Source organism: Manihot esculenta, chromosome 14, assembly GCF_001659605.2.
Source record: "Manihot esculenta cultivar AM560-2 chromosome 14, M.esculenta_v8, whole genome shotgun sequence".
Lineage (NCBI taxonomy): Eukaryota > Viridiplantae > Streptophyta > Magnoliopsida > Malpighiales > Euphorbiaceae > Manihot > Manihot esculenta.
The window spans coordinates 12,098,050-12,113,788 of NC_035174.2; the positions used below are offsets into that span (position 1 = coordinate 12,098,050).

The 15,739-nt window shown below is 32.7% G+C and overlaps 2 protein-coding genes across 2 annotated transcripts; one reads left to right on the plus strand and one right to left on the minus strand.

Annotated features, from left to right (window-relative positions):
- The first annotated feature begins 5,793 nt into the window (after positions 1-5,793).
- Positions 5,794-11,632, plus strand: LOC110600056. Its single transcript, XM_021736755.2, has 6 exons — positions 5,794-6,049; positions 7,868-8,872; positions 9,248-9,421; positions 10,559-10,707; positions 10,917-11,027; positions 11,184-11,632. Exons 1-6 carry the CDS (start codon positions 5,927-5,929, stop codon positions 11,284-11,286), a joined length of 1,665 nt encoding a protein of 554 aa, XP_021592447.1. The 5' UTR covers positions 5,794-5,926; the 3' UTR covers positions 11,287-11,632.
- A 237-nt stretch (positions 11,633-11,869) lies between these two features.
- On the minus strand, positions 11,870-14,228 carry LOC110600057. Its single transcript, XM_021736756.2, has 5 exons — positions 13,717-14,228; positions 12,831-13,619; positions 12,674-12,753; positions 12,511-12,582; positions 11,870-12,422 (listed from the first exon to the last, which is right to left on the minus strand). Exons 1-5 carry the CDS (start codon positions 14,038-14,040, stop codon positions 12,080-12,082), a joined length of 1,608 nt encoding a protein of 535 aa, XP_021592448.1. The 5' UTR covers positions 14,041-14,228; the 3' UTR covers positions 11,870-12,079.
- Between the last annotated feature and the right edge of the window lie 1,511 nt (positions 14,229-15,739).

Below are 15,739 nucleotides of genomic sequence, written 5' to 3' on the forward strand. Positions count from 1 at the left end.
GAGTTGTAACCAATATCGTTTGGTTAAGACGAAATAAGAGAAAAGATAGGCTGAAACATTAAAAATCTTATTGAAATTCCTCAAAGATTGAAAAGTGAAAAGTGTGTTCCTAATAGCCAAGGGAGACTATTTATAATAGAAATAAAATAATCCTAATCCTAATAGGAGTAAAATCCTAATAGCCAAGGGAGGCTATTTACAATAGAAATAAAACTCTAATATGCAAAATAATCCTAATCCTAATAGGAGTCTAAAATCCTAATAGCCAAGGGAGGCTATTTACAATAGAAATAAAACTCTAATATGCAAAATAATCCTAATCCTAATAGGAGTCTAAAATCCTAATAGGCAAGGGAGGCTATTTACAATAGAAATAAAACTCTAATATGCAAAATTATAAAAATACCTAAAATATCCAAAATAATAATTAAAATATAAAAGTTAGCCTCGGTCCAGGTCTGCCATAAAATCCAAAGCTAGTTGTTCCTTGTCATTCCCTTCCACTTGTAAAGAACTCGTCCTCGAGTTGTCATCAACAGGGTAGTACTGAAATAGATCTGCCACATTAAACGTCTTGGAAATTTTCATTTCATGTGGGAGGTCAAGAACATAGGCATTGTCATTGATCTTCTGAATGATCCGGAATGGACCAATCTTCTTGGCGTCAAGCTTTTTCTATCCTCCACCACGCTCCTTGCGTAAATACACCATAACTTGGTCATCGACATTGAAGGACTTGAAATGCCTATATTTATCAGCTGTAGCTTTATATTTGTCATCGGCTTTTGTAAGGTATTGTTGTACCTGTTTGAAAACATCCACGTGCTGCTTTGCCAAGTTGCTTGCTGCAATACTGTTGTAAGCAAATTCCACCTGGTCTTGGAGGTTTTCACTCTCCTTTAGACTCATCTTGTAATGAGGCAGATTCGGTAGTTTTGATCCAGGAATGAGATCAATCTGATGTTGGATATCCCGCGGAGGTGGAAGCTTTGATGATTCCTCCACTATTTTAGGAAACTCCTTCAACAGCTCTTTGACGGGTGGTGGTAAGGATGGTGCATCCTCCATTGTACTTTTTTCTCTCACCAATAAAGCCAGTGTGCCCCCAGATTTCTCAACTGCGCCTGATAGCTTCTGCACTCCCGTAGAAATAGCAATAACATTCTTCTCTTTCACTTTAGAATGTTTCGCAGAACCGGAAGGCAATATAGTAATCTTCTTTTGATTCCACGTGAACATGTATGAGTTCTCCTTCCCTTTATACAAAATATCAACATCGAACTGCCAAGGGCGATCTAGCAAAATTCCACAGCAATCCATATCCACAACATCACAATTAACAAGTTCAGTATAAGATTTACCGATTGAGATAGGCACGCTGCAGATTCTGTTGACTTCAATTGTCTGTCCTTCCTTAATCCCTCCGACTTTGTATGGTGAGGGGTGAGGCTGTGTAGGCAACTGTAATTTTTCCACTAACTGCTTAGCTATCAGATTCTCACAACTACAGGTATCTATAATTAGCCTGCAAATTGCCTCTCCTACTCGACACTTTGCCTGAAAAATCTTATTCCTTTGCGTCTCATCCTCCTGTTTTGTTGAACATAAGATTTTTTTCACCACATAGGTGACCTTAGGATTGGCGGCCACAGGATTGGCGGCCACAGGATTGGGGACTGGTTGGGGGTGTGCGGCAGCGGCGGGTTGGTGGATTCCCTGCTGCAGGGTCAGTTATTTGATCATCTTCTTCAATTTTGCTAAGGATGCCTCAATCGCAGCAAGTCGCGCCTCTTGGTTATCTGCCATGGTCGAACTTCGCTCTGATACCAATCTGATGCAGGACTATTTAAACTCCGTCAGGAGTTGTAACCAATATCGTTTGGTTAAGACGAAATAAGAGAAAAGATAGGCTGAAACACTAAAAGTCTTATTGAAATTCCTCAAATATTGAAAAGTGAAAAGTGTGTTCCTAATAGCCAAGGGAGGCTATTTATAATAGAAATAAAATAATCATAATCCTAATAGGAGTAAAATCCTAATAGCCAAGGGAGGCTATTTACAATAGAAATAAAACTCTAATATGCAAAATAATCCTAATCCTAATAGGAGTCTAAAATCCTAATAGCCAATGGAGGCTATTTACAATAGAAATAAAACTCTAATATGCAAAATAATCCTAATCCTAATAGGAGTCTAAAATCCTAATAGGCAAGGGAGGCTATTTACAATAGAAATAAAACTCTAATATGCAAAATTATAAAAATACCTAAAATATCCAAAATAATAATTAAAATATAAAAGTTAGCATCGGTCCAGGTCTGCCATAAAATCCAAGGCTAGTTGTTCCGTGTCAATTGCTATTATTAACAAGTCGTCCCTGTATTTTTAGAAACCTATTAAAACGTCCTTATATTTTCTTTCCGTCAATGAAATAGTCTTTCCGTCATTTTTTTCGTTAAAATTAGATAAAGGAGGACAGAAAAAATTTTTAAAATCCAATTTTACCCTCAAATAAAATCATTTATTTAGTCATTGGATATTGCTATTATTAACAAGTTAATCCTTACATTTTCAAAAATCTATTAAAACATTTTTATCTTTTTCCATATTTATTAAAACGTCCTTATCGTTTATTTCCATCAATGAAATAGTTTCTATCTTTTCTCATATCTATTAAAACGTTCTTATCGTTTCTTTCCGTCAACGAAATAGTCCCTCCTCATCATTTCTTTACGTCAACGAAATCGTCCCTCCCTATATTTTTAGAAATCTATTAAAACGTTCTTATCGTTTTTTTTTTTGTCAACGAAATAATCCATATCTTTTCTCACATCTATTACAAATCCATATCTTTTCTCACATCTATTACAATGTCCTTATCGTTTTTTTTTTGTCAACAAAATAGTCCATATCTTGTCTTTTCTCCTCCTCCTCCAAAAAAGAAAAGAAGAAGAAGAAAAAAAAGCAGAAAAAAAAAAGAAAAAGAAGAAGAAGAAACAGAAGCAGAAGCAGAAGAAGAAGCAGAAGACGGAAAAATAATTGATGAAGAAAAAAAGGAAGAAGGAGGAAAAGAATGTGGGGTAATTTAGTCTTTTACTATATTTTTAACGATAAAAATAAACGAAAAAATTATTTCGTTAATGGAAAGAAAAGATAAGGACATTTTATTAGGTTTTTAAAAATAAAGGGATTGACTTATTAATATAATAATAATATTCAGAAATTAAATTATAAATTTTTCATAATAATAATATATGTTTGGATATGTATATATATTATTGGATTTTGATGGGCGAAGGCGGAGAAGAGTGTGGAGATGATGGGCAAAGCGAGGAGAGTGAGAGAAGAATAGCTGGTTAAAGGAGAAGTAGAGAGGTGCGTTTTCTCTCTCTACCAACTATCATAATTTGATGTTTGTAGTTATTATTTTAAAAATACAAAAAATTATCTATTTAATAAATAAGTTTCATAAATACATTTTAAAAAATGGAAGACAGAAGAAAAAGTTATTTTTATTACATTAAGTAAAATAAATATTAAATTCTTACAGCATTAAGCAATGTATAAAGTTGATTAGAAGAAACCATACAATTGAAGATATAAATAGTTAAAAAAGAAAAATGTTTTATTTTTTTATTATTAAATTAACTTTACTTCATATTAACAACAATAAATAAGAATAGTATTGATGACACGTCACTGGTGGCATCAATGTCTCCAATTTTTTATTTTGATTATGGATTAACTTCGATGAAAATCTTGATAAAAAAATTATGGAAAAATATATTTAAAAATTAGATAAAATTAATTATAATTATAATAATTAATTTATATATTATTATAATATAAAAAGTATGATAATATTTTTAAGATAATAAAAAAAATTAAAATTATTAAATAAAGAGAGTAACATTTAAGTAAATTCCTTACAAGTAACTAATAAGCAATTTAACATTTAAAAAAAAAACTCATGAATACATTATTTTTTACATCAAAATATCAAAAAAAAGCTATTAAATTACTTTATCAAATGGTAAATATTGCAATATAATTTAAGTATAAATTAAATAAAAATATTTTATTGAAATTAACGAAAATAGTTTTTGTTTTATTAAAATTAATGTAATCAATAAATCTTTGAGCACCGAAACTTTAAAATTGTTGAGAGATTGAAAATGAATAGAGAAAGAAAGAGTAAAGCCGAGCGAGTGGAGAAAGAGTAGCGATTTGTTAGTCTGGCAGAGTGGTGGCTTTGGCTTTCCCTCTCAGTTCGAGGTTGTTTTGGTTTTCTTCTGTTTAGTTTACGTTTTGTTATGGTTTAGTTTGTTTGTATAGTTGATCTTCAATATTTTGATTGTGGTTCTGGATTAGGGTTTTGATTCTGCTGAGAGGGTTACTACTGGACCATGAGCTCTGCCTCGTCGCTCTCCTTTCTGTGGTGTTCGAAGTCTCAAGCTTCGGTATGGATTCTCGGCTTGTTCTGGTTGTCAGTGGAATGCTTGGTTAGCGACAATGTCGGTGTTTTGGTTGTCTCTTTGGCTTTTCCCTGGTTTTAATGGGTTTTCCTTTCTACATATGCTTTTTTTATGGGTTTTCTAGTTTCTTGTGTTGGCTTGCAGGTTGTCTCTAGGTGTTGAGATTATGCATTGGGGTTCTAATATTGACTTTTTATTGCTAATTATTTGAATAAAAATAAAAAAAAACAAATATATAATTTAATTATTTATATTTATATAAAAAGTCAATTCATACTTTAATATTTTTATTATTAAATTTTTGATAAAAACATAATTTTTAATTTTGAATTTATAACACATAGCTATTAAAAGCTTTAATTTTATAAAATATATTTTTTTAATTTTTAAAAATTTAAAGCGTGAATAATTTACATTATTAAATAATTATATTTTGATAAAAATTAGGTGTGAAAGAGTTAATGATGAAAGAACTGGGGCAAGAATTGATAGTTTGTATAAAATTGAAGGGCTGAATTTGACGTTCAGCCAAAAATGGAAAAGGTGGGACGTCACGTGGGAAGTGGAGGGATGGGGTGTGGCCACCGAATGTGGCAATTTTATTTCATTTTCGAGAAATGGACACGCACAAGAAAGAGAACCCTTGTCAACTCTTAACCCAAATCATTATCAAAATTATTGCAAGTTTCCTATATTTTATTAAATTTTATTATTTAATATTTATTTTTTAATCATTCAATTTTTATATTTTATTAAAATTATTTTATTAGATTAAATTTAATTATTTTAATTTTATAAAAATGAAATAATATAAATAATTAAAGTTATAACTACTAAGTAATATCTGAAAATTCAGAATAATAGTATAAAAACTAGATAATATTAATATCAATTATTATTTAATTTTTATATTAAAAAAATCTGTGATGTTTTCATTTTAAAAAATATATTAAAATATTTTTAAAATTAAAAAATAGCAATTAACTCTTTTATTAATTTAATTGATCATTTAATTTATAAAGTATTTTAATTTTTTATAATATTTAAATATTAAACTTATCAAAAAATTTATTAATTTTTTAAAAAAAATTAAAAATATTTTAATATATTTTTTTAAAATTAATCGACTAATTAAAGTAGTACTGAATATTATATATTTTTTATTTAACAACAAGAGTAAAAAGCTTTAATTTTTTTAAAAAATCATTATTAACAAAGTGACTAAATGATTAATTTTGACAAAAATATAAGTACCTAATAGTAATTTGGCTAAAACTCCAGTCTCTCCTTCTCCGCTCCTTTCTGCCTCAAATAATTCAATTTCAAACCCACCTCTCTCTCTTTCTCTCTCTTTCTCTACTGTACTTCCATTAGCACCATCATTTCTCAGCCTGTTCTCTGAATTTAAACTACACACACTCTCTTTCTATCTCAAGACGCGTCTCTAAAAAATGGGTTCGGGCACTAGTCGACTGGGGAGGCGCCCATCAAGGGCCCGACTTAACCGCAGTACCCGCTCCCGCTTATTCTCTTCTCTTATCTGCGGTGGCTCCTCTCCTCGCTCTACTCTCGAGGTAAAACAATATAGATGCAAATCAATTACCCTATTTCTTTTTTTAATACTTTGATCCTTTTTTATGAATTGGGATTGGTCATTTGGTTTCAATGATCGATCCCTTTTATTCACTTGGAGAAAGAAGGAAGAGATGGAATCCCGTTCCTTTTTTTTTCTTTTTTTTTTTTTAACGTCAAATTTTGAAGCTTCACACGGATGAATTTTCACTTTGCGTGATTTGAGATTGATAATCTCATGCTCAAAGTTGGTCCTTTTTGGGTAATTCTTAGGTTTGTTTAGTTGAAAATTTACATACCCTCGTTTTTTTTTTTGCATTTCTTGATCATGTATTCAAGCAAAACTGATGCGGTTTCCTTATCTAATTTATGGGTTGATTAATTTATCAATCAAGAATGATACAAGGGTCCCAATTATCCGACTATGTGGTTACTTTGGTCTTTTAATTCAACAGTTCAACTTTTTGTAGCAGTTTTGCGTTTTACGATTCCTTGTGTTGGATGATGGATTTCATTCAACGCATTTGACTTGTATTCTACTTGGGAATTGAGTCACTAACTCACTATTGATTTCTTTTCTTGATATTTTAGCGTATTATCTTGTCGAATTCTATGATAGTTTGCAATTTGATGGCTATCACCGTTGACTTAGCTTAAGTTAATGGTCTCAGTAGGAGCTTTGGAGCTTGTCTTTCTATTGAAAGACTATATTCTTTTCTGGGATGTTAAATGTTCTATAATTAACTTGTTCATGTTATTGGATCTGTTGTTCTATTTTGAAACTGTGTTTGTTCTTCTGTTTTGGTATATACCTGCTGGATTTTATTCATTTACTGAAGGAATTGAAATGGGGGTGCTGTGTGTTTCAATAGCACTAGGCATGTGTTCGTTGTCGAATGTTTATTGAATTTTTATTTATTTATTTTTTCATTTCCCTAGAAAGTTTGTCAGGGAATAATTTAACGATCTTCTTTTTAATTATATCTACTTTATTTCCAATCTTGAATAAAACTTCCATTGTGATGTTAGGTAGTAGTTTTGGATATGTTAATGGCTTGGTGTATCATTCAGAACTTAAACATTGTTGCTGCAAAGGATAGAAATGGACATAAATCACGAAAAAATAAGTCTTTTGACAATGAATGATGGTTTCACTTTCATTTAGTTGGGCAGCAAATACTAGGTGATGCTACATTCCATTTGCAGTAACTCCTGGAAATTTCTGTTAGAAAAAATGAATTATTCATATTTCTGATGCCTTCAATTCACTTACTTCCAGTTTCTCTGGCTGATGTACAACAAGATTTAAGTGCTATATTATTCTGATCTTTTTATTTTATTTCTTTCTACAATTAGAGTATGATACATGTTATCCTTTTTGCTATTGTTTTTTTGTTTATTGTTTTTCTATTAGCAAGTGCTTTTTCTTTAACCAAAACAAAAGGCATACACTTTCATATCTGGAACGCCATTCAATTAGCCCTCAGCATTTTTTCCCATGGTTAATTGGTGAAACTTTTGGAGAAGCTTTTCATTCATGTTTTTGTGATATATTTTAATGTTCTACTACATGGAGGGACTGAAGTATGGTGAGTAGGCAGTGAAAGTTGACTCTTCTCTTACCCATCAAGAATTAGACAGTGGCATGGCAGTGAATTTTGGCTGTTATCCTGCATGTCTAGTTCAATTTACATATTTTTATTATTTATTTATTTATTTATTTTATTATGTTGGGTAAGCCTTTACAGGATGCTATTGTTTAAATTTTGTGGCTGCAGTATATAAAAGAGACTAATATGGATCCAATTTTTTTCATACAGGTGGAAGATCATCCAGATGAAATTCTGCTGAATTCTGAAAAACATTGTGATTCAATCACCAATGAGATCTGGAATCTTGCGGAGGAATCTTCCTTCCCTTCTGGTATAGGAACAAGCTCTACCAGCTCTGTAGCTGAAACTGGAGCATCATTAGGAAGCAGCATCACAGCCAGTGAGGGCACCTCTACTGAAGAGGGTTTGAGAAATAATGGAACAAGTAACCAAGGGAAAGGCTTCTCTGAAGGTGGAGAGTTGGTTGCTCCCTCTCAGGTAAGTGACTATTACAGTCATGATGAATCTTGTAGGCATAGAAGTATTACCGAAGCTAGTACTTCATTTAAAGACCAACAATCTTCGGATCCAGTGTCTGTAAATGTTTTGTCTAACGAGGATGCAGTCAATGGCATTGATAATTCAGAGGACATGGGTGGTTCTTATATCTGTCGTGACATCATGCATCCAAGCAGTTCTTTTCAAGGGCTTGGAGATGCATATGCTGATGGGGTTTCTATTGAGAATCACATGGCTGAAGCGACAGGCGTGTTCAATTCTGATTCTGATTCTGTACCTCATAGGACTGAGGTTCCAGTAACCTTTGACTCTCTAGGAGATGAATCTGTACCAGAAGCAATACCTGCAGGTTTAGGATTCCTTGTGGCTGATAGGGAACAAGGCACGGAAGATGGAGGTGTAATTCATGTAGATGTGGTAAGCATCTCGTCCAGCATTTTTTCTAGCAGCAATGCTGACATGAGAGGCCGTGATGCCAGAAGGAATAGTAGAAGACTTTTTTGGGATGCATTTTCAAGACGCAGTTCTAGAAGGCATCTCGACTCTCCAACCATTTTTTTCTCAGCGGAGAATAGTGATGATCTACTATCTCATGAGAGATGGCTCCTTGATTTCAGTGGTGATTTTTTTGATGATGGGATGGGCGGTGATTCTGGATACCTAGGCAGTAGAATTCACAGCTTAAATGGACGAAGGCGACACTCGAGATCTGAGGTAATCATCTGACCACTTTTGGCTTTAAAATATTATGATGATTTTTACTTTTGCAACTTGCTTGGATAAACTTTTTGCTGTAGGATCTGTGTGCTATTAACTTGATTATGTTTTCGTTTAGCTGAAACAGTCTTTATTTTTGCACCTTTATCCTGGAGTAGGATATTCGTAGCATGCAACCCTATAACCTCTTGGTTGCAAAGCTACAGCCTAAACAATGGCCCTCTGGCAATGTTTCATTGTAATTGCACATTTGATGTTTACCTCATAAATAGTGTATTTAGCAAGGATCTCTTTATGTTGACTATCTCAGGTGTTGCATTCCTTATATCCTTTCATAATGCTCATGAACTGCTTTGCCATAACTCTTTGCAGATGTGGGAAAGACTTCGCGGTGGCTTCAATGAGCAGGGTCGGGGAACTACCTTATGCCCGTCTGGACTCCACCCTGATGGTACATGCTCATGTGATTCATCACCAACAACTGAGGAGTCCAGTAATCGTGCAAGTATATCACGAATAGTCATGCTTGCTGAAGCTCTTTTTGAGGTAGTTTTCCTATTAATTGAACTTGATTTCTGTTGATTTGCCAGGTCAATATTATTGGATGGAATGCGCCTGTTTGAATGCTCCATAGAATAATTAGCATTTCTGAGATTGAAATGGTGTATAGATTTCAAAATGCTCTCCTGGTGTATAGATAATTTTGGATATCTATTTTTTCAGAGTTTAGTATTAAGGTCAGAATCTATTGTAATTGTTGTAGGCAAACAATGAATATGCATCAGTCATTGTGTTCTTGATTTCACTCCTGTGCATGGAGTGCATTTTATATATTGCAATATTGACCATTGTGGTTTGGATGACACTTTTAGCTAGTTGGCTGCTTTATGTTATTATCCTACAATACCACCCCTTGCTTGCTTTTTCTTTCTTATAGCTTCAGCTTTCTTGGTTGTTATTATCCAGATTCAATAACATATGAGCATAATTCTTTCAATATATCGACTGCCATGCTTTTTGGTAAAACATTTTGTATTGATTGTTTGTGTAAAGTATTTTCCTTTTATGTATATTGTTACATGTCAACTAAGTGTGCAAGGTGTCTTCTGTTAATTCTATGATATGAAAAATACAAACCCATTATAAAATGTGTATGTGATGTCGCACCATAAAGAATAAAGGGAAAACAAAGAACAATTCCTTGGGAAAAAAGGGAACGATTCTCAATTCTATTATTCAGATGATAATCATAATGAATCTTCCAAATGATAGAAAATATCCCATTTATAGAGCTCATGACCGCAATCAAATTAGGATTAGGAAATCTAATTCGAATATAATTAAGAATACCAAATAAGATAAACTTACTAGGTAATTGAAATACTTTTCTAAATAATGGAATTCCTAAATCCTAGAAGTACTGAAATTTCCTAATTTTACATGGAATATAATCCCTTGTATCCTAATTCATTCTCCTTCAATGCTGCATTAGTATGTCCACTGAGAACTAGGTGGTGCGTGAATTTGCAAATCGATAAACACTGCTGTTCTCAACTGTTGTGAAGTGTATAATAAGCCTGCTAACTATGAGAATGTTTTATGCTGGTTTGTCACAGCTGAAGGGTTGCACATGCATTGTTTGGAATTATAAGTTAACAAGTTAAATTGATGCTTAATCTGCAGGTTTTGGATGAAATCCATCGCCAGCCTGTGTCACTTTCCCTATCAATGGTATCACTACCAGCCCCTGAATCAGTTGTCGACTCTTTTCCTCTTAAGAATCACAAAAAGGAGGACAAAGTTGGTGGCAGTGATGATGTTGAAGTTGAACAGTAAGTTCCTCGCCAAAATCAATTTCATAGAATGAAGAAGCTTATAAATTATAATAAGTCAGATATTATTTCCATTTGCATGTGTGGATCTGCTCATTATGCTTGGTGTATGTGTTTAATTGCTTAGGTGAAACTATTTTTAGGATCATTAAGTAACCATTCAGTTTGTAGTTTCTCAAATTCGTTTAAAGTAACTATCTGATGGACAGGTGTTATATCTGTCTATCCGAGTACGAGGAAGGGGACAAAATAAGAGTCCTTCCCTGCCACCATGAGTATCACATGTCTTGCGTCGACAAATGGCTTAAAGAGATACATGGGTAACGTCACTGCTTCTCCCCTCGATTTTCTTTCATTTTCATAGTTATAATACAAAGCTATGTTCTTCTTCTTGTTTTTTTTTTTTTTTTTTTTTTTTTCGGTTGGATTTTCTTTGCATTTTCTCATCCCTCCTCTCTGTTTTGAATGCTTTACAGTGTATGTCCACTATGTCGTGGAGACGTTCGTCAAGGCGCCAACGAGTCTTCTGTATCTGGCAATGAGTTTTCTGTCACTAATCCAGAAATCCCTTATATTTGATAGAACTGTATGTATGTATGTACATAGTAGCCTTTCCTTTAGCGTGTCTCCCGTTCCCCGAGCTTTTCTCCACTCTCTCATTTCCTCTCCTGTGCTTCCATTTATGGTTTTAAATTTCTCTTGTTGTAGAATCATATGTTGTCATCATGTAGAATTTTCATAGCAGGCCAGAAAGGGAAGGGTTTTCATGGCTTAATATTTTGTTCCAGTTTATTGTTCTCTGGTGGCATTGATTGCAATAGGAAGAATAATCCAAATAAATTAAGCCTAGTTAATGATTCAGCTGGAACTGAGTTGTATGGTTATTAATTTGTAAATCATCAATTAGAATGATACGTTTCTTGCATCATTGTTGCTCTGTGTTTTGTAGATCGTAGAAAAGATAAACCTCCAATCTTACTTTTGTGGAAAACCTTAAATTCACACAAAGGAGACAAGAAAACAGTCATCTATTAATTTGTGTGAACTATGTTTGAATGAAATCTCAACCACCCATTTTGAAATCAAGGGATGAGACTGCACCAAAAAGAGAGGTTGTTAATCCCATAATTCTTACACTTGCGTCCAAAATCAACTCTAAACGGATAAAACTTCAACATCAATAGCATAACAGCTTTTATATTCTCACATCACGGACTAATCAAAATCCATACAACAAAAGAAGAACAGTGTTCTTCTTTCAACTATTCATAATCAACTACATTTTCAATAGAAACACAAGTAAATTGCCTCTGCATTAAACATACAAATCCATCTTTCAGAGTACACAAAATACTGATACTTGCTCTGCATTCTAACCAAGCAAAGAAGGGCCATGCCTTGGAGACCAAAAAGGGTTTTGGTCTTGGAAAGAGGATGGTTCAGATCTCAGCCTATTTCCATTGCTTTCATTGCTATAATCATGGAAGAAAGGATTCCTATTATCAAAGCACTTGTTACTGCTGCCGTGGGCGAAAAGATTTGGGTGAAAGTTCTCATGACCATAATTGTCATCTTCAAATGTCGTCCATCGCTTTGAGTTGTTAATGTGCCTCTCCCTGGCAGCATTTCTCATGTTCTCCAGTTCTCCAACATGGTCCTTGAACTCTTTCTTTACTACATCCAACACCACATCTCCATATCTATCACACCATGATCTAAACACAAGAAAAAATAGTCATCAGTATCAATTTCCAGAGTCATTAGTTTCATAAAGAAGGGCATGAAATGGTTTCGCTGACTCACTTGGGGAAGAACTTTTTCAGTTCTGTCTTATCTACTGGGAGCTTGGTGGAAATTGCTTCCATTTGATCATCCCTGATTGAACCACAGAACCAAGCATAAATTCATTCAACCCACAAGCTACAACATTTCAAATTTCAGGTTCAGCTTATAAGAAAATGCTTACGAGAATTTGAGATTGGGGTTTGTGGTGCAGAGTTCTGTTTGAATTCTTGTCAGTTCCTTCTTTATCTTGTCCCCTAAAACCTGAAAAAACACAAACATAATATGAGCCGTTGTTCAAGCAAGAAATGGAGAAATATACTTAAAAGAGTGAGATTAACCTTGTCAATGAAAAAATCTGAAGGAGAACCATTAGAATGCAGCTTCCTCTTTATCAGTTTAGTGTCTGGTCCCTCTCCAATTGGGGTATCAACAAGGTGGCAGGATCCTAAATAGGACTCACTGTCTGACCTTTCGTTATTGAGAGGCAGAGGAGCAGTCTCATCATCAGAATCATTTTTCTTCCATTTCTTAAACCCATCAAAACCCCACTGTTTTTTAGCTGATTTTGACACATTCTCTTCAGAATTGTGAAAATTTTCGCCACCGCCATAGCTGCTGCCACCTTGAGTCTCCCTCTGCTCTCTTTGGAACAGAGTCCTAAAAGGTTTCCTCTTTCCCTTGTCAATGCTTCCACATTCCTTTGTGGACTCATTTGGTACGCTTTCTTGCATGAGAATAGACTTGGTTTCGCTTTCTCTATTGTTGAAATTGCCAGGGGAGGATAATTTTGCTTCAATTTCAAATATACTCTTCTCTTCTCTGTGTTTTGTTTGCTTGTGAGATGAACCAAAGCCAAAAGCTGAAGCTGCTCCTTTGATTTGCTTGATTGTTGAATGAGGCTTAGATCTGCTTTTAGAGGATAAATTTTCTTTACCAGCAAAGCTTTTCTCATCTTTTAAATCAATGACGGACCACTCCTCTTCTGGATTCTGTCTGAGATCTTTTGGGCCAGCAACAATAACATCTCTAGCCTCAATTTCCGCCCCTTGAACTGCTAGCCTTTGTAACAAAGGTCTCTTTGAAGAATGATACTCATCTTCTGATATGCATTTTGCATAAAGCAGCTCCTACAGAAAGAAAAAGAGAGGAAAAAAAAAAAAGCACTTAGATAAAGAAGGGGATAAAATATTGCTTGAAAGAGAAAAGGAACCATTGGAAATTTACCTGCAAGAAGACTAATTTGTCTCTCAAAATGACTGGCTGTTCATGTTCAACTGGAGAAGCAATAAGGGTCTCGAGCAAATGCATTCGAAAAGCTGAAACCTCATTCTCCGCTAAGATCCCTTCTTTGTGGAGCCCCATCAAGTTCAAAATCTGGTGGAAAGAATCTTGCTGCCATTTCAAGTTATCAGATTGCAGCTTGGAGAGCCTGTGTTCTGCAGCGGGCAACCTCCGTTTCTTGAAGGAAAAAGGAAGGATAGTTTTGCAGAGAGAGGTGATTGAATCATGGAGAGTGGAGTAATATGTTGGTGTGTATGTGTACACCATTTTTGATGATCTCTTGGCTTCTTCACCTGAACCAGTAAATGGATTTAACCAGGATTGGTGATTCTTGTGGGTTGCCAGAGCTGAGATTTGAAGATTTTCAGAGAGTTCTTGTTTCCCGTTTGGTTTTCTCAAATTTATTTTCTGTGATGTAAGTTTATTGTGATTGAATGTATATGTGGGGTTTCATTGCTTGTTTATTTGGACATTCACGCGATTTTGAATTTTGGGCGCTTCAACGGTCACTGGAAGTAGCCGTTGGGAAGAAGGTGTAAAAGGAGATCAATAATCAGTGGGCCAAACCGATGCCGTTTTCTTCTCATGACTTGGCGATCATAAGCCTGCATGTGAGCACGAGTATATATTACTCTTTCAATAACTTTTTTAATATGAAAAATTATTATTTAATTCTTATATATAAAAAAACTTAATAATTAACTTTTAATTTTAAAAAATATATTAAAATATTATTGACGTTTTAAAAAATCTACTAATTAATTTTTTAATTAGATTTAACCGATAAATATTATAAAAAAGTTTAAAATGTTTTTAATAGGAAAGGCTGATTAGAAAATTTAAAAAAAAAACGAAAAATTACTATTTAATTTCATGATACAAAAAATTAATTAATTATTTAAATAATAATTAAACCTCGACTAATTCAAGGAAAAAAAAAAGGCTTCATGTTTTTTGAAATGAGCTTTGTCAACTGAAATTTATCTAAATTTAGGCCTTATTTGGTTGGATCAGTTGTAAAACTTATTTTTAATGAGTGTAAAAATTATTTTTATTTAATTGATTTTTTTTTAATTCTTTGAGAAGTTAAGATTTTTTCTTTCTTTTAGTGTTTACTTACTTTAATCTAATTAAATTATTTTTTAAAAAATTAGTTTTTAAAAAATATCATATTTGAATCAAACAAACATTATAAACGGTGGAAAATTAAATGGAATGAGCACGTGATCTCCATCCCCATTCTCTTCCTAGTAAATTAGCAACTAGAGAAGAAAACTAAGGGAGATAAGTGCTTTTGTTAGAAGCGTTTGTTATGAAATATTCCCAAGGAAGAAAAGTTCCATGTGAAACAGAATTATGAATTTCAAATTAGATTTCAGATAAAATTCATGTGAAATAAATTTTGATATAATTTAAAATATAAAATTTAATTAAATTTTATATAATTTTTATTTAATTCATATTGTGTTTGGTTCACTTAATTAAATAAAATTCTGTTGAATTTTAAATATAATTCATGTATAATTTAATTTAAAATACAGAATTCAATTAAATTTTATATAATTTTTATTTAATTTAGTTTGAGAATTAAAATTCATTTACACTCAATTTATATATTACTCTTAAGAGTAAAATAGTATATATATATATATATATATATATTATTTTTAAAAAATCTTATTCACAATAAATTTATTATAATTAATCAATAACAATAATAATAATAAATAAATAAATAAACCACTTATAATATATTAATAACATCAAAATAAATTAACATGAGAGTAACAGAATTTTCATTTTATTCAACTAATTTAGTAAAATATGAAAGTTGAAAGTAAATAACCGGTTGTTTACTAGCATTTATTACTTTTATTTAATATTTTAAAATAATATAAAAATTAAAAAATATAATTATTTATTAAAATAATTTTTAATTATTTATTTTATAATTATTAATATTTTT

Bases quoted from the DNA above. Each gene is read 5' to 3' on its own strand.
- LOC110600056 (XM_021736755.2), top strand. From the start codon at position 5,927: ATGGGTTCGGGCACTAGTCGACTGGGGAGGCGCCCATCAAGGGCCCGA. The intron at 9,422-10,558 runs GTAGTTTTCCTA...CTTAATCTGCAG, and splicing joins TTGCTGAAGCTCTTTTTGAG to GTTTTGGATGAAATCCATCG. The intron at 10,708-10,916 runs GTAAGTTCCTCG...TCTGATGGACAG, and splicing joins GATGATGTTGAAGTTGAACA to GTGTTATATCTGTCTATCCG.
- LOC110600057 (XM_021736756.2), bottom strand. From the start codon at position 14,040: ATGGTGTACACATACACACCAACATATTACTCCACTCTCCATGATTCA. The intron at 12,754-12,830 runs GTTAATCTCACT...GTGTTTTTTCAG, and splicing joins CAGATTTTTTCATTGACAAG to GTTTTAGGGGACAAGATAAA. The intron at 12,423-12,510 runs GTGAGTCAGCGA...TCTTGTGTTTAG, and splicing joins CTGAAAAAGTTCTTCCCCAA to ATCATGGTGTGATAGATATG.